This window comes from Macaca mulatta, chromosome 15 (assembly GCF_049350105.2).
Source record: "Macaca mulatta isolate MMU2019108-1 chromosome 15, T2T-MMU8v2.0, whole genome shotgun sequence".
NCBI classification, from domain to species: domain Eukaryota; kingdom Metazoa; phylum Chordata; class Mammalia; order Primates; family Cercopithecidae; genus Macaca; species Macaca mulatta.
Window position 1 is genome coordinate 8,668,233 of NC_133420.1, and position 27,965 is coordinate 8,696,197.

Consider the following 27,965-nt stretch of genomic DNA (forward strand, 5'->3'; position numbering starts at 1 on the left):
ACCCACCTCTGTTGAAGTGGACTCCTGGGACCTGCTTCTCTTCCTCCCTGTTAGCGATCAGCACAGGTGTGGCAAGCCATTCTGTGTCCCGTTTGTCACGGTGGCCCTTCTGGAGCTGCCCCGTCCACCCGCCATCATAGCAGCAGCGACCAGGCGGCACAGGGCTGAGCACCTCCCAGGCTGCTCACGCTGAGGTGTGGTGCTGGCTTTGGCCCGAGGTCCCAGCTAGGGTTGATGGCTGCCGAGTCATGGGTTTTCTGCTATTTGGAGAATTTTGTTCTTGGATCCTCCCTTCCCTGAGCACCCACTTGGTGGGAGGGGGCAGCTACAGGGAGCCCTGTATGTCGCTCCAGATTGGGGATCTGGCATTCTGGGAGCAAGGAGGGTTTGGATGGAACAGGTATCCCAGGAAGGCAGAGGTGAGGCTTGACCAGTTCTGATTGAAACTTAAGGCCGTAGGCCTGAGGCTCCAAGGTGGGTAGTTGGAACCTGGACAGCTGGCCCTCGCCCAGCCCCACCCCACCCAGGGCCGCCTTCAGGCCCAGGGCTGGCACCACCCACAGGGGTCAAAGCCCTGTTCTCTGCTGCAAAGGAGCCCAGCCAAGCCCATCCCCTCGGAGTTACTGTGGGAGAGCTGGGCTCCGTCCTCCTCCTCATGCTTGCTGGGAGCCCCTGCCCAGCGGCCTGGTGACCTGATCACTGGGGTGGACAAGTCGCACCCTCTCGTGCCTGCCGCCCATCAGCCAGTCATGTTCACCTACTGTGTGCAGCCCCCCCAAGGCCCAGAGTCCCCGGGGACATGGTCTCAGGGTGGCAGCGGAGGGATGGGGCGAGGTGGGAGCCCTCGGATGCAGTGGTCTGTGCGCCTCACTGAGGAGGCCATGCCCTGGCTGGGCCCTGACGGCCATGGGGAGTTCTGGGGCAGGGAGGCCCAGGCAGAAGCCCTGGGGAACTGTGCTTGGTGGCCCTGGATAGAGAGGGGCCGGGACCAGGGCAGCCAGGGACAGGACTGGACAGGGGAGGGAGCAGCATGTGAGGGGAGCCCTGGGGGTTCCAGCAGGGCAGCGGCCTCTGAGATTTTGTCCGGAGCCTTCCTCTGGCCCTGCCTGGCCTCGAGGGGCTCCAGAGTGGAGGCCAGGGCCACTGAGGGGCTGCTGTGGACACCCAGGTGGGAGTGGTGGAGGGTCGTGGGGCAAGGTAGCAGGAAGAGGGTGAGCGGGGCTGGTAGCCAACAGGAGATGCTGACAGGAGGTGCCAGGGGTGACACCCAGGCCCTCTGGGGTGGTCTGTCCCTTGTGATGACCCGGGGCTGCTGTCTGAGACATGGCCAGGTGGTGTGAGGTCCTGGCTTCCAGCCCAGCTCTGCCACTTTCTGGCTGGCCTCCTTGGGCAGCTTCCTTCATCTCTCTGGGCCTCAGTGTCCTCTTTGGGATGGAGACAGAACCCCATGTTGTGGTGCTGTCGGGAGCATCAGCACAGCTTCCGTCCTGTGAGGACTTCCCTTTCCCTGCTCTGTGAATGCAGAGGAAAGATTGGGGCCCCACTGTGCCGTTTCAGCTAGGTAGGTGTGCCCCCACCCCTGCTCCAAGACTCCACCAGTGGACAGAGGCTGGTGTCTGTGGAGCAGCTTGACCAGGCTATCCTGGGACTCCTGAGACTGGCCCCACCTCGGGCAGTTGCTGCCATAATGGAGGGTTGTCCAGGGCTCTCCTGGAAACTTGCCCTATGCTGGGACTGGTATCCCTAACTGTCTCACCAGGGCTGATAAATCCATCGGCCACCTGGAGTGTATCCATCGCAGTGTCCCTCCCAGCTGGGCTCAGAGAGTACACTGTGATTGATTAGTGATGCCTGCCATGGGCAGGGGCTGGAAGGGTAGTGGCTGCTCCTTGACAGGCCCTGGGGTTGCTGTCCCTGTCACAGCCGATCCTCCAACGCGAGGCCCCCTCTCACTAGGGAGACTGCCAAGGCCTTGGCCACCAGCTGACCCTTCATTTCCCAGCAGACAAGTCGGCAGGAAGTGCGGGGAGGAGGAAGAGGGCCTTCAGCTGCTGTGTCGCCCAGTCCCCCTTGGCAGTCTAGAGAGGAGAGGGGTCTCTCCTGAGGTGACACAGCAGATTGGTGGTTGCAGAGAACCCCAGTGTGGCCGCCCACTGCGGCCCTCCCAGCCCAGCTCTCCAAGTAGGGGTCCTGCGTGCAGCTCCCACTTCCGAGTGTTTGCTGGAGGAAGGTCTGTATTTTAAGCTTGTTGCCTTGGGCGTGCCGTGTGGGCTCCTCCTCCTGGGTCTCGGACCAGAGCCCCTGCCATCCAGCCGTGGATTCAGTCCCCAGCCTGGGCCAGTGTGTCCACGCTTCCGCCTCTGGCCAGGGTGGGACATACGTGCAGACAAGCCGCCGTGGCCCATGTCCACCCACCCAAAACTGCCCAGCCTGGCTTGTGTGATCTGACGACTGCACCAGACGTGAGAGTGGGGGAAGCTCAGGAAGCCATTTGTGTGCTGCCCTCCCGCAACAGACCCCCACTGGCCCAAGGAAGGAAACTGCTGTGTTCAGGGAGAGGGAAGAAAAGGAACGGTGTTTCCAGTAGCTGACAGAGCGTTCCATGTTCACAGGAGGAGCTCAGAGCTGTCCTGATCAGGGGCTGCTGAGGAATCAAGGAGCTGTCTGGGGCCCTCATGGGCACCTTTGGGCACAGAGTGTTGACCTGCAGGCCTGGAGTCTGGAAGCGTGGGCAGACCCAAGCCTTGCCTGTTTCCTCCTCGTGAATCAGACCTGTCGTGTCTGGGTTCCCCTGCCATAGTCCTCATCAGTCACTCTGTCCACCTTTCTCTGCCCAGCATGACTGAGCTCGGTCGAGGGTCCTCAGGCCAAGGCCAGGGGGACAGCTGGGGCTCTGGCCCATCAGTGCCCAGTTTGGAAGCGTCCTGATCCCCGTCCTGCGTCTGCAGGGAGGGTACCGTAGCTTTCGGTTGGCAGAAGTGAGACGCACGGAGGCCTGACCCACAGCTGGGTGGAGCAGCCGTGTCGGGGCCTGGGGGTGCAGGCCTCAGCCCTGGAAAGCCCCTGCCAGCCTGTGGGCTGCAATGCCCCTGTCCCAGAGCCTCCTCCCTCAGCCCCATTCCCTGATGGACAAATCCTAAGTGTTTGTCCCGGGGGCTTCCTGCCAAGCCTGGGCAGGTGTCCCCTGGGAAGAGGCCTGGCATGGAGCAAAAGGCAGAGTGGCTTTGGAAGCTCTGCGCGCTCGCCGCAGAAGGACGCCCTGTGGGCCACTGGCCGTTTCCTTCCAAACCGGTGCCAGCAGAGATTCCCTTACGAGAAGCGTATTGGAAAATAAAAATATATATTATGCTTTGCAGCTGCTGAGAAGTCACATTCCTCTGTCATCAGCAGCCACGCCAGGCCCCTTCCTCTCCCAGACAAAGTAGCATGGGCAGGGAACCAAGCATTTCTTTCCGCCTGGGAGATCCGTGTCTTCCTCTGCCTTGCCGGGGTTCTGGAAACAAGGGCAGAAGCAGCCTAGCTGGATTTGGGGGTCATGTGGGGTCACTCCTCTAGGGCTCTGGTGTATTCACCATCTCCCCTGGTGAGCTTGGAGCTGGCCACACCCCCGCCTTGCTGGACCTGCCATGGCAGACGTCAAGGTCACTGCCGGGGCTATGGCAGTGGCCGTGCCTCAGTGCCCCCACCTTCCAACCTGCCACCCCATGGGGGAGAGACCCTCCTACTTCCATCCCGACTTTGGTTTCAGATCCTGGTAACCACACCGGGCCAGCCCATTGGTCACTCTCAACTCCAGCCCCATGAGACTCCTGCCCCACCTGGCACTTGAGTCTTCATCTACCCTCTGCCCAGGCTGCCTCCTCCAGCCCCTAAACGGTGCCCATGTCCATCATCACCTTCCCCCTCTTTCCTTCACATATCACGTCTGAGGCAGGTGGCTTGTCTGAATATTACAGTGAGTGAGCTGAGGCCAGGGGATGTAGGGCCCTTAGTAAGCTCCTAGCTAGGAGGTTTGTGGCCAGGGCTCCTACCCCAGCCTGTCTTAAACAAAGCTGGAACTCTGGGCCAGGTACAGTGCCTCACACCTGTAATCCCAACACTGGGAGGCCAAGGTGGGAGGATCGCTTGAGGCCAAGAGTTTGAGACCAGCCTGGACAATATAGCAAGACCCCATATCTACAAAAAAAATACCAAAAAAACCCAAACAAAGTCAGAACTCTGAACTCAAAATTAGACTTTACTCTTCACGCCAGCTCCGTTGCCACCTCCTGCGAGAAACCCTTCCTGGTTTCCCCAGGTTCAGACTCCCTGCCACCCTGAGGTGTCTCTGCATGCTCCCTGCACCCCTCGGCCCTGTGCTGCCTTCATGCTGGGTGTGTCAGGCTCATCTCCGACACTGGCATCCCCGAGCCGGGTGTGGCCATGGGTGGGATGCCGGGTTCGACCTGGCCTCCTCCCATTGTGATAGCCCTTCTGGGCTGGGTGGGATGGCGCCCTGAGGAAAGAAACGTGATCTGTGGGCTTGTTTTGACAGTTGGAGCTGTTTAGCAGGGGAACCGTTTCTAATAAGCGAAGCCCTGGTGTTTCAAGGCCTCCCTGCCAATTAGAAGGCAGCACCCAGGTGACTCCCTCAATAATTAAACGGGCCTGGCGGGTCCTCCGGGCTGCGCTGCCTGATGTGCCTTTCAAGTTTGCCTGGCTGCTGTTTCCCTGGCACACAGTGCCAAAAGGGCTATGGCCCGGCTCCCATGCCCTGGGCGTGGGGGTCCCATGGCCCCCCAACCTGCGCTGTTCTCTTTCTCCTCACCATGGCCTCCGCCTGGGTGAGATGCCCCTGCACCTGGTGGTGTTCCAGTGCCAGGCCGGCGCCTGGCCCTCCCAAAGCCTGATTCTGAAGCTGGTTTCAGAATTGGAAACTGAGGGTTAGCCAGCCGTCCCCCCCACCCCAGTGTAGTGTCAGCACATAAATGCAAACACTGTTGTCTGCCATCTGCAGGACTAAAGCGGCCAACTTGTCCCAGTTTAAGCACCAAAAGTCCCGCATCCTAAGAAATCCCTGTCCCGGGCAAACCCGGACAGTAGATGTCAGTGCTGGTCACACCTGGCCTCAGAGGCCGAGGGCGCTCCCTTGGGGCCATGAGTGGGTCTCGCCCTCCAGGATGAAACTCAAGGCTCTGCCTGTTCTCTCGGAGGGCTCCGGCTGGGCGAGGAGCACCAGGGTGGGTCAGGTGGAACAGCCTCCCTGATGCACTGCTGGTGCACACGGTCCTTGGCAGTCACTGTGCGGGGGACTTTTCTTCTGTTAGTCGGGTCCTACTTTCTTTCTGTACCGGCCAAGTGGAGGCATTAGGGACTGTCTCAAGCCTTGGATCCTTCACCCGAGATGTCAGCAGAGTGTGGGAAACAAAAACCGTGTCCCAGACTCTGTGCATGACGGCTGGATGAGCCAAACACTGATTTCTGTACCTCCTGGAATCTTCAGTCCCTTCCAGGATCCAAACGTTCATTTAGGGCTGTGTTCTTGTTCGGATGTACTGTGGGAGGAAGTGCTCGGTGGGGTGCCCTGCCTGAGCCATGGCAGGGCCGGGTGGACCATCTGTGGCGAGCGGGCGCTTTTCCAACTGTGACCCAGGAATTGGTCCCACTGCGGCTGGCTCTGGAGGCAGAGTGGGTTCAGAGCCTGAGCTGGTGGAAAGCGGAAGGGGAGAGACCCGCGCTGGTACATGCAGGATGCTTGCTAGGAGGCTTATGCACCATCTCCCTTGGTCTTAGCAATCGCTGCTACCCGCCCCCATTCTGCAGTTGGGGAAACTGAGGCTCAGAGACGGGCAGAGCCAGGGCTTGGACCCAGACCCATTACCTGCAGAGGCCTTGCTCTTAGCTTTCCCCACAAGGTCTCCCCTCGAGTGAGCACAGTTGAGGTGCTGGGGTCCGTGCTGTGGCTTCTCCCTGATGTTATCTCCGGGTGTTTGGGGACGGAGCCTGGGAGCTGCATCTTGGCCCCAGGCAGGGCTGTCTGTGGACACTCACTCCAGGATGAGACGCACACCTGCTGGGTGGATTCGCTCTGTAAGAGGCAAGAGGGGCTTCCCTGCTCTGAGGTGGCAGTAGCCCCTAGGGAAACAGGGCCGGGACTCCACGGGTACAGGAGTGGCCACGAACCCTGCATGATGGAGCCCCTGAGTCCGCTCAATATGCAGAGGAGGCCGCTGCCAGATGAGGTCAGCAGGCCCAGTGCTGCATCCAAGCTGATTTTTAAGCGCTTGAGTAGAACCTGGGGCAGTGGTGTTGTGGGGGCCCAGCCTTCTCTCCCTGTAGCCGCTGCTGTTGTGGAATCTTAGATCAGCACCAACAAGGGGACGTGTTCCCCATTGAACCCCACATGTGAGGCCCCACAGTCCTCATGGAAGCACAGTAAGATGTGAGCTGTCCGGCTCATCCCCTAGAACTTAGGCATCTGCCACCTGCCTGGGAAGGAGGGCAGCTGTGTTTAGGTTCCTCTCTTTGGCTACTCTGGTCTTTGTCTTAAAAAGCAAATCTGGCTGCCGGCTCCTCAGGGCCTTCCAAGAAAGCGAACCCAAGCTGTCCTCCCTCTAGCTGAGATCTTGAGGGTCTGCGCTGACACAGACCTGTGCTTGCTACCCTCAGCCTTGAGACCCCTGAGCGTCCAGTGTGCCCCTCCCTCCAGACTGTGGGGCCACCAGGCAGCTGTAGGCACAGTGGCACAGGTGGTGCTCTGCAAAGGCCATCTTTTCACAGAAGTCCCGAAGGCAAGAATAGGAGCCTGATTTATTATCCCAAAGCGAGATTCAAGCTGCTCCTTCTCCTTGAATCGGTGACAAATGGCCACCCAGGCCAGCCCCACGCGGGTGCACCGTAAATCCCGGGGGTAGGACAGGAGGGGAGTGAAGGAGCTCTTTGGAAGCAGGAGCTATGTTTCCTCCGCTCTTTCTTCGGGGTTTGGATTTGGGCACCCCGTGGGGTGTTCTATTTCCCGGTCTGTGTCCTCTGGCTGGTGACTTATCTGGCCGTGGCACTGGGACTGTGATTGTCCTGCCCAGAATTGAGCTAACTGGGGAGGCCTATTGGGGGCTGGGGGAGCTCCTTGAGCAAGCAGTGGCTCAGGGGCAGGAGTGGGGAGTGGGTGCTGAGGAAGCTTGGGGAGTGGGATTGGACGGGTTGTTTGGGAGGAGCGGCTGCTGTCCAACGGCAGGCTCTGCTGGGGATTTCTCTGCACTGTGGCTTCTCTGCTTCCTGTGCGGACATCCGGTTCGTCCTCTCCGAGGCGCAGTGGGAAACTCCGCTTCCCGAAGCCAGGCGCGAGGAAATGCAGGCTCAGGAAGGCTCTGGTGGGAGGAGAGGGATGCAGCCACTCCTGGGGAACCAGGATGACTGCTCTCAGGACAACTTCTGGATAGGCTCGGGTTGGCCTTGCCTGCTTCTCATGCCCTGCTCTTAATGAGCAACGCAACACCACAGGGCAAGGTGTGGGTGAGGGACACTGGGGAAGTGCGGGAAGGAAAATCAGCTGGTGCCTGAAGATGGCCTCGGGGGTGGGGAGGGGAGTTGGGGGGTGGAGCTAGGCCTTGTTGCAAAATGACCACAGTCTCCACCCGACCCACCCCCACTGGGCTTTAAGTTGCAACTGGGATGTGGCCCCAGAAACTCTGCTCAGACATTCTCTGTGCAAATGTGTGTTCCACTGTTTAATCAAGGTCACTGTTACAAAGTCCCTACTGAGGGGGGACTTGAATACCTCTGGGATGTCTTACAAGCTCTCCATGAAAATACCTCTTCATATAGGCCGGGCGCAGTGGCTCACACTTGTAAACCCAGCACTTGTGGAGGCCGAGGCAGGCGGATCATGAGGTCAGGAGTTTGAGACCAACCTGGACAACATAGTGAAACCCCATCTCTACTAAAAATACAAAAAATTAGCTAGGCATGCTAGTGGGCACCTGTAATCCCAGCTACTTGGGAGGCTGAGGCAGGAGAATCGCTTGAACCCGGGAGGCGGAGGTTGCAGTGAGCCGAGATCACGCCATTGCACTCCAGCCTGGGCAACAATGTAAGACTCCGTCTTGATCAAAAAAAAAAAAAAAAAAAAAAAAAAGAGGGGCCGGGCACAGTGGCTCACGCCTGTAATCCCAGCACTCTGGGAGGCCGAGGCGGGCAGATCATGAGGCCAGGAGATTGAGACCATACTGACTAACACGGTGAAACCCCGTCTCTACTAAAAATACAAAAAATTAGCCAGGCATGGTGGCGGGTGCTTGTAGTCCCAGCTACTCGGGAGGCTGAGGAAGGAGAATGGGGTGAACCCGGGAGGTAGAGCTTGCAGTGAGCCGAGATCACACCATTGCACTCCAGCCTGGGTGACAGAGTGAGACTCCATCTCAAAAACAAAATAAATAAATAAAAATAAATAAAATAAAATGCTTCCTTGGATTTAATTTGACGCTGCCGTTTCAAGGGGGTAAAGAGCAGCCTGAGAATATCTGACACCCACCCTTCTGTCTACTTATCCATCACCCACTAATCCCACCCACCAACCCTCTCATTTGTTCATCCGTCTCCTCATCCATCTGTCTATCAACCCACAAAGTCCAACTACTCTCTCATCCACCTGTCCTCCCAGACATCCATCCATGCACTAATGAATCCAGCCACCCAACAACCCATTTATCTGTCTTTCCACCCACTTACTTACCCACCCACCCATCTATCACTCATCCACCCATCCCACCAACCCAGCCATTTACCCATCTAGCTACTCATCCATCCTTCCATCCATGCATCCATGTATCAGTTCATCCAACCACCTGCCCATCCATCCATTCATGCATCTGTTCATCCATCCGTTCATCCATCCACCCACCCATCCATTCATCCATCTACTCACCCATCCATCCATCCATCCATTCATCCATCCATCCATCCATCCACCCACTCACCCACCTATCCATTCATCCATCTACTCACCCACCCACCCACCCACCCATCCGTCCATCCATCCACCCACTTACCCACCCACCCATCCATCCATCTGTCCACCCACCCACCCACTTACCCACCAATCCATTCATCCATCCATCCACTCAACCATCCACCCACACACCCAGGCACCCACTCAGCCAGCCAGCCAACCATCCATCCCCCCCATCTATCCACCCATCCACCCATCCATCCATGTACTCATCCATGCCTTTCTAGCTCCAGGCACTGTGCTAGGCAGAGGCTGACCCAGGCTGAGAGACTGATCAAGTCTTCCCACCTGCAGTAGGGCTTGGATTCAGCTCTGAAGGATGTTAGCACTTGGGTGAATGGTGGGAGGGCAGGGGACTGAAGGCAGAGAGCAGAGCAGGTGCAAGGGCCAGAATCAGCATGGGCGTGAGGGGTGTAGGGGGAGTGGAGTGAAAGGGGACCGGGACCTGGTGAAACCTCCTCTAGTCTCCTGCGTATTCCTGCCCCAGCGGCCGGGCGCTGAGGCCCCACATGGTCCCTGACAGGCTGCCTCCCTCTCCTGCTCTTCCCCTCCTGGCAGAGCCTTTGTTGGGCTGTGGCAGAAATTAATTGGATTTGCAGCTCCATTCTCAAGGGGATTTGTGGCCTCAAATAGGGATCTTAGAATAAAAGTGGTAAAGATTTTACGGGCAGCAGTATAATTCTTTGGACTTTAACATTCCTGCTTTATCTCCTCTGGGTCGGGCAGGTAGAGGAGATGACAGGAGGGGTTGAACAAGACACCGAATGAAATGCAGGGAAGGAAAATTTACAACAACCACAGCTCAAGGTCAGGTTTTTTAAAAGACAAAAGGCTTTTTTTTTTTTTAATTTATTTTTTTGAGATGGAGTCTCTCTCTGTCACCCAGGCTGGAGTGAAGTGGCGCAATCTCGGCTCACTGCAAGCTCCGCCTCCCGGGTTCAAGTGATTCTCTTGCCGCAGCCTCCTGAGTAGCTGGGATTACAGGTGCGCACCACCACGCCCAGCTCATTTTTTTGTATTTTTAGTAGACACGGGGTTTCACCATATTGGTCAGGTTGGTCTCGAACTCCAGACCTCAAGCGATCCACCCGCCTCGGGCCTCCCAGAGTCCTGGGATTACAGGTGTGAGCCCCTGCACCTGGCCGACAAAAGGTTTTGAAATGACTGTTGTGCCTTATTTTAGTGGGCTCTCACTTTCTGTGTTAGGAAACAAGAATCCGAAATCATCATGGCGAGTGGGGCTTCCTCACGAGGCTTCAGAAGGCAGTTTTCTTGGACAGCGGAAAGTGCCCTGAGTGAGGATGATACTAGAAACACTAAATCGCAGCTGCCGTTGTTGGACCCCACTAAGTCCAGAGCATTCTGCCGTCCTACAGCTGCCCTTCCCAGCAGCCCTCTGAGAAGACACTATTACTTCCATTTTCCAGGGGGGAGAAGGCGGACACTCAGAGAGGTTTAGTAGCTTGTCCAAGGTCCCAGGGAGCAGGGGATGGGCCTAGGGTTCACACCTGGGTTAGCCCAGCTCCAAAGCTTTTCCTCTCCTTCGCTGCCCCCGGGCTCAGCTCTCCTGGCAGGGCAGGTGGGTTCTGTCTGAGTCCCAGGACTGATGGAGGAGTAGAGCCCTGTGTTAAGAACGCTGTGCTTCAGGGATAGGAGAGCTTTGATTGATGAGTGATGTCTGCCTGGGCGCAGGAAGAGTGAGAGGCAGGTGTGTGTGCTCACTCACTGTTAGGGTGGGTCTCCTTCGAAGTGTGAATGCATCTCTCGGTTGGCTTAGCAGGGCGGGTTCTGGAAGTACAGTCCCCGAATGGCCGTCCTGTTGATAATCCAGGATTCGATGGGATGCCCCGTTTCCCTAAACTGTCGCCCACACTCTGTGATCAGATTTGAACAAGAGCACAACCTCAGGAGTTTGGTATTTTCTCTTCCCTCTCTACATTCTGCGTGAGAAAGCACGTTCATACTTTGCCACGATGTCATTTTTTATATAACATACTTTTATAGGAGATGAGTGGGGTTTAAAATATTTACTTACGATGAGGACACATTTTCATAATGAGAGTTTTGATTCTGTTTTTCTTTATTATGGAGTCATACCCATCATTGCTGAAAATTTAGAAAAAGCAGAAATGACTGATGAGGTCAGAGACAGGCATGGCTGGACGTAAGCGAGGGGCTGGCGTGAGAGCGGGGATGGCCCAGGGCCGGTCCTGGCAGCGGGGTTTCATGCTGAAGGAACAGAAGGCTCCACCTCTGGGTCCTGAAGCCACATCTCAGCCTGGCAGAGCCTCCCTGACTCCTGGCCCCCCACGTGCTCCTGTGCTTTCCGGGGTCACCCGCGTGTGGGCCAGTCCCTCCAGGTTGTGGCTTCTCAGCCCCACCCCCATCAGTTGCACGGGGTCTGTGTCAGCCTGGGGCTCTGCATATCACGGGAGGAGATGGATTCCTTGAGGGGCTTCTTGGCCGTGAATGGTGCTGTGTCAGCAACGGAGCCCTGGTGGGGAGGATCTCGTGGCAGCCTCAGCTCTGCCCGTGACCCGAGACACGCACCTCCTCTGGGGGATGCGGCTGTATGGTGGTGGGTGGAAGGAGGGAGAGTGGCTGGAGCAGAGAGCCGAGCTCACCCATGCAGAGGTCAGGCCTGGCCGTGCTGCCCCCTTGGACACGCGCTTTTACCAGGAAGCCACAGGGGCACGCTGACCAATGGCCTGGTGGGTCTGGCTTGGGGGCCTCCGATCTGAGACCTAGTCCTTGCAGGTCTGTGACAGAGCCAGGTAGGACCCAGGCCTCCAGCTCACAGCTCAGTGGACTCCCCCCTGCCCCTTCCGCAGGAACACAGGCCCCCAGCCTCCAGGCGGGGCAGGGCTGCCAGGGTGGACTGCGTCCCTGCTGGATCTCGGGCTGAGCAAATGTCAGCCTGACCCCAGGCAAGGAAGCAATCCCAGCTGGCATCTGGGCCCAGGCAGCCCCCCGGCTGGGATCTCCCGTCCCATCCTTAGTGACAGGTTTCCTACCAGAACACGCACCCGGGGGCTACACGGGGATGTTTGGTTTAATTAAGGGGTCTTTCAGGTCTCCTGTAGAGATGAGTGGATTTGGCCCATAGCCTTGAACCAGCTGCAGCCCCCTCTTCTGGGTGTTTGATCTGCCTCTCCTCCATCCCATCCCTCCCTCCCCTCCGCCTCTGCCCCCTCCCCGAGGCAGGCCCGGCTCTGAGTGGTTGGCCTGTGCTGGCCCAGGCTCGCCTTGTGCAGGGAGGCCTGTAGACTCGGGGCTACACCCATCTGTCTGCCTGCAGAGGACGGAACAGAGCGATGCTTTGGGTCCTGCGGGAGGAAAACCGCTTCCTTCCATCCCTCCAGGTTCTTGGGCGGGTTTATGAATTGAATTGACATAAGACAGATGAACAGGAGAAAAGCCATTATAATTATATACATATGCATGAGAGTTCCACAAAAATGAGACGCAAGAAGAGCCCAGATGATTAAAGTTTATGTGTATATATATATTTATATACCATCCTGAACTAAAGAAAAGCAGCAGGGTTGGGGCGTCTTGGGGGCGGAGGGGGAGGGGGAGCAGCGCCACGTTCCTTCTGGGGCGTCCCCATGGGGCTCCTGCTCCCTTTGTAGGAGGGGAGGCTGCAGATCCATGCAGAAGGTTCCGAGGGCTTTTCATTTTCGGGACTCTCTTCCTGACCTCAAGCCAGGGGCTGGTGGGTGGGGTGGGTGAGCCCCTACCCTCGGTGCCTCAGAACTCACCCCTCCCTTCTGGAGTCCCCTCCTGCTTCCTCTCCTGCGGGGACTGAGCTGGCAGCCCTCCCACCTGCCCACCAGGAGGTGTACGAGGAGCCTCCTCTCCACTGCGAACCCCCCGGAAGAGGGAGTGCGGGTAAAGGGGAAGGCAGGTCGCCGGGCAGATGAACGCCTTCTGCAGCCCTGACCTGGGCCTCTCATCTGCCCACTAGACACCCAGAGCCCGGAGTGTACGTGACACTTTCCTTGCCCCCTGGCGAGCTGGGCATGGGTCTCCTCTTGCCCTACGGCCCAGTTGGCTCGTTCTGTGACTCCGATCAGTGTCCGCGCACCCGGTATCCTTCTAGAGAGTGGACAAGAGCCCCTTTGCTCCTGGCCGGGCCACACTGGGCTCTGCCGTGGGGTCCAGCTGGGGTCCCACTGGCCGGCAATGCCGGGACCTGCTCACCTCCCTCTCGCCTTCTCTTTCGCAGGCCTTTTCCCTCAGAGGAGACCACAGAGAATGACGATGACGTCTACCGCAGCCTGGAGGAGCTGGCGGAGTAAGGCGGGGGGGTGGGAAGAGGGATGGGAAGAGGGGAGGAGGGAAGGAGGGAGGGGCGGGGAGGTTCCTGGTGGTGTCCAGAGAGTCAACAGGAAACATGGCAGCCACAGTGCAGGCAGAGCTGGCCCTGGCTCTTCCCACCGGGGTGTCTCCTCATGATGGATCATGGCGTGGGCTGCCATGCTGAGTGGGAAGGCATGCATCTGAGAGGCCTGAGAGAGATGAGCAGATCTTCACACCCCTTGTACATTCTAGAAGGCTGCCAAGCCAGTCTAATGGCTGGCCCAGGTGTTGGCCTGTTGCCCTAGCAGGGTCCTCCATGAGGGCTTGTCTCTGCGAAGCTGTGGGGCAGAGAGGGGGCCTGCTCAAAAGGCGGCCCGGCCATGCTCCCCAAGCCGGGTCTTGGGATGCCGTGTCGTGAGGAGGGAGCGGTGCTACCAGAAGCAGAGGCCCCTGGAGCCCAGGCTCAGGGCACAGGAGTATGTGGGCTCGGGGTTGACACGTGGCCCAGCAGGCACTGCCCTGCCTCAGTGGACCCGCCTCTGCTCTTCTCTGTGTCCACCTCATTCCTCCCTCTGAGAGGCCTCTGCTCCACCCAGGCACTGCCCAAGCCTGGCCACTGCACCAGGGCTGCAGCCCCACCGGGACCCGTGGGAATCTGTGACCAGGGTGCGATCATGTGACCTGCTCCGGGAGGAGGGAGGTAGGAGGGTAGGAGGAAGGGGCCTCACCTGCAGGTGAGGGACCCAGGCTGAGACCTAGCGTCCTTGCTGGGGGCTCACAGCCTGGCTCATCCACCGTCCTCCCAGGCCACCGGGAGATGGTGCCTTCGGGCTTCCTTGCTGCCTGGGGGCCTCTGGAGCTGTTTGACAGCGGCTTCTGTGTTCTTAGCTCAACCACAGTTTCTCCTGGGAAGACTCTTAGGGTTTCTCTCTCCCTTCATCTTGGAGCACAGACTGAGAATGGCAACCAAGAGAGGAGTAAGCGGGGGAGCCGCGTGTACTGCGCACCTGCTGTGTAGCCTGGAGCTTTGCCTGTCTTACTGCTCAGCCCACATCCAGAGCTGTCTTCAGGTTGCAGGGCCCAGGAAAATACTTCCTGCATGATCCCTGTCTATAGACACAATTCAAGTCATCCCCAAATCACGCAGCGCCACGCTGGCGGCCCAGTCTCATGCACTTCTGTGAAAGAAATTCCTCACCCACCAGCTGCAGTAGCTGCCATCAGCCCTTCCCTTTGATGCTGGGCTGGCCACGGGGTCCTGGGGAAATCCCACTGGTCGGACTCCCAGAGCTCCTCCAGACATCCGGTCGGCCCCACGTGGGTCTGAAGGTTGTAGAGCATCCTGAAGGGGAGAGGTGGGCACAGGGGCCACGCAGGTCACAGCCAGGCCTGGGGCACCCACCTGGAGGCCACTGTCCACCCTGACCAGCCTCAGGAATCTGAGGGAGACTTCGAAAATTCCAAAAAAAAAAAAAAGCTGCTCACTCCTAGAATTCCAGCACTTTTTTGGGAGGCTGAGGCGGGCGGATCACCTGAGGTCAGGAGTCGGAGACCAGTCTGGCTAACATGGTGAAACCCTGTCTATACTAAAAATACAAAAATTAGCCGGGTGTAGTGGTGGACACCTGTAATCCCAGCTACTTGGGAGGCTGAGGCAGGAGAATCGCTTGAACTCAGGAGGCAGAGGTTACAGTGAGCCAAGATCGCACCACCACACTCCAGCCTGGGCGACAAGAGTGAAACTCCGTCTGGGGAAAAAAAGAAAGGAAGAAAGAAAGAAGGAAAGAAAGGAAAGAAAGGAAAGAAAGGAAAGAGAAAGGAAAGAAAGGAAAGAAAGGAAAGAAAAGAAAGAAAGAAAATAAATTCCCAAAACTGCTCACTGCAGCATGCAGGCTCCTGAGACTGACTGAGGGACTGTCCATCTCAACCCTGTAAGGGGGGGAGGAAACTGAGGCTCAGATGGGGCAAGGCTTCTGGCTGGTGGCATGGCCAGAGGGAAGTCCCTGAAGGATAAGCCCCCAGCCCCCAGCAGAGTCTGCAGCCACCCTACTTGGAACCATACCCCAGAGTTGGAACCATAGAGTTGGAACCATACCCCCCGTACCCCTCCCGGCATTCCGTGCCTTGGAAATCCTTCTCTGCCACGTCCGGGCCAAGGTGTCTCCCACTGCGTGAAGCCTCTTGTGTGCCATCCTGGCCAGCGCCCCCTCAGCACCCATGCCTCTGTTGGGCCTCTGGGCTGCCCAAGGGGTGCACCGTGATTAGGGAGTTAAATGCCTGTCCCCTGCCTATCAGAGGGTCAGACCCCGTGTCTTCTCCCTGTCCTCTCCTGGTCCAGCCCTAGCAGGGCAAGCCTTCTGCACGTGGTAGGGCGCCTGTACCCACATGACAATGACAGCAACAGTGGACGGTGCTTATGAGCTTTTTTGGGGCTGGGCACTGCTGGGCTTCATTTCCTCGCATCCCCCACTCGCAGTTGCTCTATGAGGTCTGTTCTGTGGTTGTCCTCATTTTACAGATAAGGAAACTGAGGCCCAGAGAGGGGACACCACTGGCCCATGTCATCCAGCTAGTAAGTGGCAGAGCCACAATTTGACCCTAACCCCCCACCACACAGAGCCTGAGCCCCCCAGAGCCTGGGGAGCTCCTGGCCGGTGTGAGGGCAAGTTCGTGACCTGCCGTTTCTTCTAAGTTACCAGCCTGAGGTTGGGGTTCTGTGCTTTCCAGAAACATCCTCAGTGTTTCTGGACAGTCAGCACAGGAGGGCTCCGGGACGACGGGGACCACATCGGCCTTGTGTGGCCCACTCCATAGGAGCCTGGCCAGGCCTGCCCCTACTGGTTTATAGTGCACATTCAATTCTGAGGATTTTTGCCTGGGGAGTCAGGCTAGATCCCAGGTTGCTCATTTACTTTTTCATATTTTTTTTTTTTTGAGATGGAGTTTTGTTCTTGTCACCCAGGCTGGAGTGCAGTGGCATGATCTCAGCTCACTGCAACCTCCACCTCCTGGGTTCAAATGATTCTCCTGCCTCAGCCTCCCGAGTAGCTGGGATTACAGGCGTGCGCCACCACGCCCGGCTAGTTTTTTTATTTTTAGTAGAGACAAGGTTTCATCATGTTGGCCAGGCTGGTCTTGGGCTCCTGACCTCAGTTGATCCACCCGGCTCGGCCTCCCAAAGTGCTGGGATTACAGGCGTGAGCCACCGCACCTGGCTGGGTTGCCCATTTTCCGTCTTTCTCTGCCCATCCTGATTGTGACTGATCTCTTGAACCAAAATGCAAGGTGGAATTCCTCTCACCCAGAAAAGCAACTCCGGGAACATGTGGCTTTGCATCGCCCAGTAATGTTATTCCCTGACATTAAGACCGAGCCTCCTTAATCCAGTGAGCTCTTCATGACTGCAGTTATTGCAAACGTAAATCATCAGTTCTAAGGAAGGGGAATGCATCTGAATCTTTAACTTGCGATTTGGTCCTGGCGGCTCGAGTTTAATAAATTTTTTATGTTGTTTTTCCCCCTCCTTCTTTCACTGAAAGGTAAGATATCCTGTACTTTCTCTGTGGACTTGGTGTGGATATTTAGCCATTATGGCAATTTACAAGACACAAACGCATGCCATTTCTTACTTGGATCCTACTTGGGGAGAGAATGTAATTGTTAATTTTCAAGGCTAGAGCTGGGGAAATGGTCTAATCAGAAGCCAGGTGCATTAGTATTATAGTTGAAAGATTCCTTGAATTAGAAAGGAAAGAGGTTTAGTTGACTCACAGTTCCACAGGGCTGGGGAGGCCCCAGGAAACTTACAGTCATGGCAGAAGGGGAAGCAGACATGCCCTTCTTCACATGGCAGCAGCAAGGAGAAGTGCAGAGCAAAAAGGGGAAAGCCCCTTATAAAACCATCAGATCTCGTGAGAACTCACTCACTATCACGAGAACAGTATGAGGGATATGAGGGTCACCGCCTCCATGATTCCATGACCTCCCACCAGGTCCCTCCTACAACACACGGGGATTATGGGAACTACAATTCAAGATGAGATTTGGGTGGGGACACAGCCAGACCATATCACCAGGCACAGGAGTGAGGAGAGGGAAGGGATGTTTGGAGCAGAACGCACCTGTTCTTTGCTTTGGGCCCATAGCCAGATGCCCAACATGAGGGTCACCTTGAATGTCTAAAGGACTCCCCTGGCTACCCAGACCCCAGACATTCTGCAGCTGTTTGGGGGAAAGTCAAACACTGGCTCACAGATGCAGCTGTCTCTCAAGGAATCTGGAAATGTGGTTTTAGGAGACCAGCGACGGGCACCGTGTGAGTGCCTGTATGCTTTCATTCATTCACACAGTCATCGTTCATTCCATCGTCAGCTGGTTCCTAAACACTCTGGTTCCTAAACACTCTCTGTGTGTCAGTCTTGGGACGAGGAGCTGGAAACACATTTAAGATGAAGACACGTTTCCTGCCTCCCAAGACCCAGGCCCCATGGGGAGTATGGAAACCGAAGGACAGTCTCAGCGCAGTGTGGTGGGATTACAGCGGAGCCACGTCAAAAAATAAGAAGGGACAAATGAAACTAATCTTAAGAATGTATTTTAGGCCGGGCGCGGTGTCTCAAGCCTGTAATCACAGCACTTTGGGAGGCCGAGACGGGCGGATCATGAGGTCAGGAGATCGAGACCATCCTGGCTAACACAATGAAACCCCGTCTCTACTAAAAATACAAAAAAATTAGCCGGGCGAGGTGGCGGGCGCCTGTAGTCCCAGCTACTCGGGAGGCTGAGGCAGGAGAATGGCGTAAACCCGGGAGGCGGAGCTTGCAGTGAGCCGAGATGGCGCCACTGCACTCCAGCCTGGGCGACAGAGCGAGACTCCGTCTCAAAAAAAAAAAAAAAAAAAAAAAAAAGAATGTATTTTATAGGCTGGGCATAGTGGCTTACACTTGTAATCCCAGCAGTTCACTTTGGGATTGCTTGAGGCCAGAAGTTCGAGACCAGCCTGGGCAACATAGATCCTGTCACTGCACTCCAGCCTGGGCGACAGAGCAAGACCTCGTCTCTCAAAAAAAAGAAAAGAAAAATGTATGTTATATTTAACCCAGCATATTCAAAATATTATCTGGATCACCTTGTGATCAGTATCACAGATCATCCTTGGGCAGCGATGTTTTGTGGTTGTTGCACTGAGTCCTCTGATCTGGCATGGAGCTTGCACTTGGGCGCAGATCACTGCAGCTTGTAATGTTGTGAGCCGGACAGCCACACATGGCACGTGGCCAGTGGCTGTGTGCTGGGTCGCACGGATCTTGGATCTAGAACATCTTTCTGGGAGCTGGAACCAGTCCCCTCCGTGGGCACATATAACACTGAAGTTACTTTCTCAAGTGCTCTAAGCTTGCTTTTGAGAGCTTTGAATAATGCATAGTCAAATAATAAGAGCAGCTGGTTGAAAAAATTAACACAAAATATTGCCACTTAAAAATGCTTTATCAAGCAAAATAAGCCCAAATGGACGGCCTATTTTTAAATTGCTCTAATACTCAGTACCTTGCATTTGCATAATGGCTTTTCCTTGGCAGGCACCATGCTTCCCTTCTCGTTCCTGCCCCACTCTTGGGGGCCCTGGGCTAGATGCCTGCACTGGGGGGCTCCCAGCCTGGGGTCCAGAGGCAGGTTTGTACACAGAAGAGTGACAGGCACAAGACGGTTGGCTGTGGGAGCAGAGTGGGGCTGGCGGAGTGCTAGGTCAGAAAGAAAGGAAGGCTCCTCAGAAGAGGGGACAGCCGGACCTCGGCACCCAAGGAGGAGCTTGCTGAAGACCGGGGCAGTATTCCAGCACGAGGAGCTGGGCAGGGTGTGGAAGGCGAGGCTGGAGGGCAAGGTGAGGCTCCCCATCTGGAGGCGTAGCTGAGGGTTGTTCCAGCGCAAGTCCGGGATATTGTGCTATTGTGGGACAAGGCTTGGTGTTGGCAAGGTATGGGAATTCTGGAATTTCCCCGGGGACTCACAGGGAGGACCACCCTTCCCCCAGGAAGGCACAGGGCCCACATCAAAATGCCTGCTGTGACCCCAACCTGGTGGCACTGCAGTGACAGTGCTTCTCCGCGCGGTAGAAGGACACCTTGGGTCAGCCTGTGCTGGCTGCAGGGGGTCCAGGAAGGTGGCTGCATGCCGGCGATGCCCGTGCTCAGTGGTCAGCTCCAGTGGGCACAGTGATAGGTGGCGATGATCCTACTCAGTGGTCAGCCTCAGTGGGCACAGCGGTAGCTGGCACAGTGGCTTCTTCCATCCAGCTTCGAGAAACATCCCTCTGATCGCTCTGGCCTGGAGTTCCGGGGTCCTCTGTCCCCCTCCTGGCACTGCAGCCAGCTGTTCCTGGTTCCTATTTTCTGTTCACTGAGGCTGAGCGTGGTCCGCTGCAGTCTGTGGGGGGCCCTGGGAATGCTTCCGGGTCTCGATGGAGGAGGATCTGGAAAGGGCACCCGGATTGGGTGCCACAGAGTGCCATGATGAGTGTGTCTTGCGAGGACACTGGTGCCACTGTGGCAGGGCGGCCCTTGCCTGTCTGTGAATGAAGTAGGCTGCACACCCCAGTCCCCAGCAGGGCCAGGCCGCCTGCCTCTGCCCTCACTCCTGTGGTGCCAGCAGGTCAGAAGCCCCTGAGAATTCTCAGGGGAATTGAAGGGACGCGGGAGAAATCTGAAAGCTCTCACTCGGGGCAGATGAGAGGCCAAAGGAAGGACGTGGACATGAGACCGAGCTTTATTTAGCCAACTGCTTGATCCTGTGTGGCTGGGGGAGGGGTGGTTGGACCTGGATCCTCTTCCTGGGGTGTGCTGCTAGATGTTTGACAGCCAGCTGGTAAATATGCCTCACCAGGAGCATCCTTGTCTGCAGAACGGGGTCCTGTGACCTCACAGGCTGCTGTGGGAAGGCACCCCACCACTCCAGTGGCTGCATGAGGAGGGAGTGATCCCAGACACAGCCAGGCTCTGTCAGGAACCACTTGCCCTCCTGGCTTCTCCCCAGAGAGCCTCTGAGCAGGAGCATCCTTGAGGGGAGAACGGCCCCTGAGTGCCAGCGGGGAGGGAGATCCTGGGGCCGGGGCTCTGGGCGAGGGCGTGGTTGTGAGGCCGGGGCTGCTGGCTGCTTTAGTGTGGCGAGTTGCCAGGGCCCGAGGTCTACCTGGCCTTCCCTTTCCTTTCAAGGGGCTGCTGCTCTGGGCGGGTTAAATGCCACTCAGGGCCTCAGTTTCCCGGTCTCTGAAATGAAAGCGTCCGCCCGGAGGGTCTGTGAATCCCTCTGAGCTTGACGAATCCACAATTTTATGATTTAGGAGCCTGCTTTGCATGACACTGGTTTCACTTTCCTGGGAGCTGAAGTGATTTTCAGGCTTAAACAAATGTGATGGTGACACGGCAGGGAATGTAATTTATCCGCGAATGTAGAGCTGCATGCTTTATTGCATCATAAAATGACTGTGCAGCTTTAAATGTGTCATGTTAGCATCGTTGGGATAATTTTTTAGGATGCATAAAATGTAGAAGGAGTTTCTGGTGTCGAGGAGGTTTGGACGTCTTCTTTCTACGTGGGGAGTGAGCGGGAGCTGCCTGCTGGTGGTGACCTGGGAGGGGAGAGGCCGCGCTTCTCCCACTGGATCCTGCCCTGGGGCCTTGGCCACTCTGTGCTGTGCCGTTTGTCTGCAGGGGGACAAGGAGTGAGGAACAAATCACTGTCTTCTGTGGCCCGCCCTCCCCGCCGTTGTCCTCACCCTGCCCACTTCTCCCAAAGGAGGTTTGTTTAGATACCATCTCCTGAGCTCACGTACGTTCATCTTCATGCTGGGAGGTCCACGTTGTGGAGGACACCTGCGTGTGGAGCCCGAGTTCAGCTGGGAGAGACTGGGTCTGGGATGCCTTATGTCCACCCCAGAGGATTGTTTTTCCAAAGGAGACAAGTTTGAAAGCACACGCTTGGCCGGGCGCGGTGGCTCAAGCCTGTAATCCCAGCACTTTGGGAGGCCGAGACGGGCGGCAGGAGATCGAGATCATCCTGGCTAACCCGGTGAAACCCCGTCTCTACTAAAAAAAAATACAAAAAACTAGCCGGGCAAGGTGGCGGGCGCCTGTAGTCCCAGCTACTCGGGAGGCTGAGGCAGGAGAATGGCGTAAACCTGAGAGGCGGAGCTTGCAGTGAGCTGAGATCCGGCCACTGCACTCCACTGTCTCCTGGGTGACAGAGCGAGACTCCGTCTCAAAAAAAAAAAAAAAAACCAAAAGAAAGCAGACGCCACGAAAACGGCCCCAGGAGAAACAAGCAAATGAATCCAGCCCTGTTAGACAGCCCCCGGCCCCAGGCACACGTAAACCCTGCCCCGGTCTGAAGGAGGCCGGAATGAAGCCCCCTGCCCCGGTCTGAAGGAGGCCGGAATGAAGCCCCCTGCCCCAGCGGAGGTGTTGACAGGTGTCCTGCTGTCCCTCCCTGGTGGCCCGAGGCTTGTGCGGGGATGGAGGGGTGGCTGGAGGGATGGAAGACAGGTGGGGTTTCTTAAGGCGGGTGACGGCTGGGACAGAAAGGCCTTTGCCCCGCCAGGTCCTTCATCGACAAGGGCACCCGTGGCTGGACTGTGGCATCATCTGCTTGGAGCTGCCTCCCCGATGGCCGTGGTGCCTCATTTGCACAACAGACCCTTTAAGACTGCATGCTTGGCCCCACCCGGGCTTCTCCTTGGCAGCGTGTGGCTCCCTCAAATGCTGCCGAGGGTCTCTTGCTGCTCGGTGTGACTGTGAGGCCAGGCCTGGCTGTGGGGATTGGTTGAATGGAGTGAATGAAGCCAGCATCCCCGGAGGGTGCCTCTGTCAAGACACTTCCAGTTATGTCTCACTGAGCCCTGCAGGCGGGGCCCTGAACCCTCTGCCTGGACAGGAAGCAGACTGGGCTCTGAGAGAGGCAGGCACCTAGTCAGGGTCACACAGAACTAGGGGGCAGAGCTGCAATTTGAGCCCAGCTCTGTGTCTCCGAGGGTCATTGTCAGACCACCCCTCCCTAACCCCAGGGGTGGCTAAAAGACCCCTGTCCCACAGACCTGGGACCTGGGACTCTTGTGAGCCCCTGCACTTCTCATTCTTGAGACTCCTCTACCTCCTACGTGTGCTATTCAGGCAGCAGCCTCTGGGGCAGACCCTGACAAGCCAGGAGGGCAGGAAGGCTTCCTGGAGGAGGTGTTCATTTTGAAGAGTGCATAGGATTTGCCAAAGTGTGATTTAGGAAACCTGCTCTTGCCCCCTGTGCCAGGCCAGTCACTGCCTTGTTTTGGGCTGGGGTTTTAGGAGTGTCTGGGTCTTTTCTGTGTCTGTTCTCGGGAACCGAGGGCCAATGGGCCTGGCTCGGAGGTGATCCTGTGTACGTAGTTCAGCCTTTCTCGCTCCTGTGGTCTAGACAAGCCCGGTCCCTGTCAGGAGGTGGCTGCGGGACTGCTGGGCGGGGGCTCCCTGTCCTCACCTTCCCTGTTAACGGAGCCATCAGCACTTCCCTGTGGGGCTGGCTGTGGAGGCTGCAGCTGGTTGGGATGAGAGCGCCGTGCTTTCAGGGGCTCTCCCCGCCCCCCTCGGACGTCTTGTTGGCCCCTTGGTACTCTGGCACCACAGTGGGCCCCAGCTGTCTGCAGAGGCCCTGCTGCCATGTGGCTGGGGGCTTCAGTGACCTCGCAACCCTGCTCCCCCACCCCCAGCACTGAGGAAGAGGCCATTTGTTCCTTCTCAGTGGGAGGTGGCAGGGGAGCCCTCTGACAGAGCAGGCACGCGTGACCACCCCACCCGCTCCACGTTCCCGTGTGTGTGAGAGCAGGTATGGCCTGGGACTTCCAGGGGTTTTCATGTTTAATACCTCGTTAAACTCGAGTGCTTTCAGGACCAATTCGGTCACACCAACTCTCCGGTCTCATTTAATGCGGTCTCTGTAGAGGGAGGGGACTGGCACAGAAGAGGTGGCTTTAAAGACACACACATTCATCTTGCTGTTTTCCAGGAACGAGTAGACAGCTGGGCTGCAGCCCGAACGAGGGGGCTGTGTTGTGTCTGATGAAGGTCCCTCCCCGCCTAAATCACATTCCTGGTACTCTTCTGGAAGAGGAAGACTTCTCCCTTTTGACATTATTTCCCCTGTTCAGCATCGACCTGACTGACACACAGTGGCACTTAACAAATATTGCTCTAAAATGAACAAGCGTCCCATGCTGGGTTTTACTGTAGAAGTCCCATCATGTACATAGTATCTCCTATATTGACTGCCCAACTCCTATTCATTCTACAAAACCCAGCCCACGGGTCACCTTCTCTAAGAAGTAGCCCCCACCCCTACCAGGCTGAATTGAAGTTTACCTTCACCAGATGCTTAGTTAGAAAGGACAGCAGGACAGTCTCTGCCACCAACTTTCCCTTGACTTCCTGCTTTTGTTTCTCACTGCCAAGATAAACGCTCCAGAAGGGTCATTTGTGAGGGAGTGAAGCACAGAGAGGACACCTAATTAGGCCTGGGCCTGGTACACTGTGGTAGGAGGAAGGGCTGGGGGTAATGAGGCCCCGAGAGCATTCATGATTCCTGTACTGGAGGATCTGAGCCATAAGTCCATACGCTGTTCGACAGTCCCCGCTCCTGTCCCCTGAGAGCCAGGCCCTGGACTTTGCCGCTTCATCTCAGCCCTCACAACACTTCAGGGTTGGTGCTCCAGCACCCATTTTGCAGTTGCACAAATTAAGGCTCAGAGAGGGTAGGTGACTTGCCGGAGGTCACACAGCATGCTTCACATGGCAAAGGAGGAATTGAAACCGTGTGTTGTGGCCCGGGACATTCCCCTGGGCCCAGTCCTTGTGACCTGGCCCCAGGGGCTGTTCTTTTTTGGTTCCTGAATATTTTTAGATGGTGGGAGGCTCTTTTACTGCTTAGAAAGAATCCCCCCAAAAGAGGGAGTTACGGCCAGGAGGGACAATCCGGTGGACGGGTCTCCTTCCGGGAATCCAGTAGCCGAGGCCTGTGCAGGTGCGCGCATACATGGCTTGGCGAGCTGGGTGACTCCCATGCCCTCTTTGAGTCCTGGTTTCCCCACCTGTAGAAAAAGCAAGGCCTCCCTCCCTCACGGGTCATGGTGAGGGTCTGCCAGGGTGTGTGAGAACGAGCTCCCTGATGTGTAAAGTGGTTCTTGCCTGCCTGTCTATCTGTCCATCCGTCCTTCCCTACATGCACACCATCCAGTTCCCAGCCGGCTTCTTCAGAGGCTTGATGCGCCCTTTCTCTGCTGTCCCCACTCCAGCCCCCTGGGGATGAAGCACCTGTGGTGTGGACCAAGGTCAGGAAATGTCCGACTTGGTTTCCTAGTAACACACTAATAGCAGCTTGGTACCCTGCTTGGCGGCATCAGACAGCCCGGGGCCAGTGCGGCGCATCCGAGCCTGTCAGCAGCACTATTTTATGTCCGTCGTAAACACACAGGCTCACCAGGGGCAGAAAGCAGAGTTTGTTGGTTTTCTTTGATTTTCTGTGGGCGGCGGGGGCAACGGCCTCAGCAGCTGCCTTTCTGTAACAGAATCGGGGCAGGCGGGCGAGGCTGTTGGGCTGGGGCCTCGGGGTCTCGGGCAGAAGGTGAAGGTGGCAGGTTTTGCTGTCCCTGGAGGACCGCAGCCGTGTGCAGGGCCCCTGCTGGAAGATTTCAGGCTATTGTGAGGACAAAAATAATGGTCGGGATTTAGCATCTGTCAGCGCAGCTGACTCCCAGAAAACAGCGGTAGCGAGAGGATGAGACAGGGCAGGAAGGAAGGAGGGGTGGTAACTGGCCCGGGGTGGAGGGAGCTGGGCTTGGGCTCGGGTCTGACCTTGAAGGTCCATTCACATCTGGGCTTCCACATTCCTGCCTGGCCATGTCGGGCCTCCTCATGGGCCACCAGACAGAGAAGAATGACCCCTGAAACCCATGAAAGTGACACAGCTGAGCAGAAATTAAAGCAGCACCAACCCCCCCGTCCAACTTTCTCTAGTCTCCTAGGTTTTAAAAAAAATCTGTCATTTTTAATGCTGGCCACTCTGTGTGTTGAGCCCCGGCCCCTGTGCTAAATGCCGTCTCATTGAATGAGCGCCGCCTTCCACCCTCTGGGGTGATGGGCCACGCTCCCACTTACTGAGCACCTACTGTATGCTCAGCCTCTACTGGTCTTATACGTGATGGCTGATCCTTGCAACTGTCCCCCTCCCGTTGCAGATGGGGGAACTGAAGCTTAGGTTATCCTGCCCACAGTGACACAGCTAGAAACAGGAAGGTCTACAAAGACAACCCCAGTTTGCCTCACCGCCTCCCCTCCAGGGGCTCAGGAGCGAGAGTCAAGTTCCTGCCAACAAGAGACCCACTGCGGCCCGCCCGTTCCGAAGTGATGAGGACGGGCCAGCTCTGTGGACCAGACTCTGGTGTGGCGTGGGTGTGGAGTTTTTCCACGAATTGTAGCCTCTGATGACACGGAGGCTCCACACACACTTCTTTCTAGCCGAGACACTGATGTGAAAAGGATCAGTGTGTGACATGGCCACCTGCCACACAGCTACGGGAGGTGACGTAATTGTGCCACGGAGATTCCGGAGCCACTTGCAGACATGGCAGGGCCTTTGGGGCGCTTTTCAAGGACTGTGGGAGAATGGGCTGGGTCTACAGAGAAGCCACGACAGCCCGGTCCCTCTGGGATTGCGTGGAGGGTCATGGGGGGCCGGCTCTGGTTCCGTGTGCTGGGCCTTAGCTGAGTCTTCGTCAAGCTCGTGTCTAGTGAGAACGCCGAGGTGAGGGTCCTTGCACAATGGGACCCCCTCCCCTGTCACTGTCCCGTACTCCTAGGAGACTTCAAACCCCTCAGTGGATGTGAAGGGCCCATTCATGGTGTACCCCTCTCCCAACCCAGACCCTGAGGGTTCCCTCTTCCTCCCAGTGGGCAGCTGTGGCCCTCAGATACACTGGGCCTGCTGGTCATGATGTAAGTGAACCTGCCTTCCAGGTGACTAAGACTGGTCATGTGTCACCTCCCTGTGCCAGAAACTTGTTTATGGAGATGGCACCTTTGCCAAGAAGCCAGGTAGCAGTGGCATTTCCACGTCAGTGATGGCCAAAGGAAAGGAGCTATTGGGGGGCAGAGCTTGTTACCCCCCAGTAGCATCTGCCGCTAGGATCTGTTCCGTACCTGGGAGATTTCCTGGTGTCAGGATTCAGATGCAGCTGCTGCCTGGTCAGTCTCCCCACTTAGACTGTGAGGTCATTGGGACAGATGGCCATTGTCCCCTCTGTCCCAGGGACCCAACATGTTTCTGATGCAGAATTGGTCGTAGGAGAAATATGGGTTAAACCCATTAAATCTGGTAGGTTTTTATCTTAATTACTAAGTTTATATATTATTAACTTTTTTTATCAAATACGTTTGATTTTATTTTCCTAATTTTATTTTTAAAAAAACCACTTCTTTACTGTTCCCTTTATTTCTCCCTCTCTTATAATTTAGAATATGTGTGTCATGAAATTTCAGTTTCACTGTTTTAGAATTTCAAATGGCACGCAGTAATCTCTCTCTCCCAGTGTTCATTGACCAGAATACAGATGGTTGGGAGAGTACTTTTGACAAATAAAAAGTGCCGTCCATGTAGCCAGGCCGACGGCCAGTGCTCTGGGCTCCACAAGGAGGGCCTGGTACAAGGGAGCCTAAGGGTGTGACAGGCAGAACTGGGTGACCCCAGGTTCCACGCCCCCAGTATCAACAGGCTTTGGATAACTGACATTGGATGGAAGGGAGAGAAAGGATGTTGTGTGCATGTTTAAGATGATTCTGTCCCAGACAAAGATTCCCAAATACAGCTTCTCCTCTAGTGTTTTTGGTTGCTCACTCTTTTTTTTTTTTTTGAAATGGAGTCTTGCTTTGTCGCCCAAGCTGGAGTGCAGTGGTGCTATCTTGGCTTCCTGCAAGCTCCGCCTCCTGGGTTCACGCCATTCTCCTGCCTCAGCCTCCTGAGTAGCTGGGACTACAGGCGCCCGCCACCACGCCCAGCTCATTTTTTGGTATTTTTTAATAGAGACAGGGTTTCACCATGTTAGCCAGGATGGTCTGGATCTCCTGACCTTGTGATCCGCCCGCCTTGGCCTCCCAAAGTGCTGGGATTACAGGCGTGAGGTCGCTCACTTTTAACCTCGGTGCCCCGGGCGAATGACAAGAGGTTAATGGGAAGTGGTACATGAAGAATGAGCCTGTATGAAGGAATGTTCCCCGTAGTCATGGATTAAAGAAAGGAAAACAACACAGGTGTGGCTGGGCGCGGTGGCTCATGACTGTAATCCCAGCACTTTTGGAGGCCAAGGCGGGCACATTGCTTGAGGCCGGGAGTTTGAGACCAGCCTGACCAACATGGTGAAACCCCGTCCTCTATGAAAAATAAAACAATCAGCTGGGCATCGTGGTGAGTGCCTGTAATCCCAGCTACTCAGGAGGCTGAGTATCGCTCATAGCATCTCGGGTCCAAGAAAGAAATCACCAAATGCAAGAAACAGGAGAAAGTGAGTCATGCTCAGAAAAGAAAAGTCAATGGAAGCCAACCTTCAGATGACCCAGATGTTGCAATTGGCGGCTTCCAAGAAGCATAACCAGTGGGATCTCTGTAGATG

General features: G+C 56.3%; 1 protein-coding gene across 5 annotated transcripts in view; it reads left to right on the plus strand.

Moving 5' to 3' along the window:
- VAV2 (vav guanine nucleotide exchange factor 2) overlaps positions 1-27,965 on the plus strand; it is a 236,621-nt gene that overhangs the window by 148,218 nt on the left and 60,438 nt on the right. For all 5 annotated transcript variants that reach the window (XM_015116413.3, XM_015116415.3, XM_077965429.1 and 2 more), the window contains 1 exon segment: positions 13,215-13,283. In XM_015116413.3, coding sequence (XP_014971899.1) covers positions 13,215-13,283 — 69 coding nt within the window.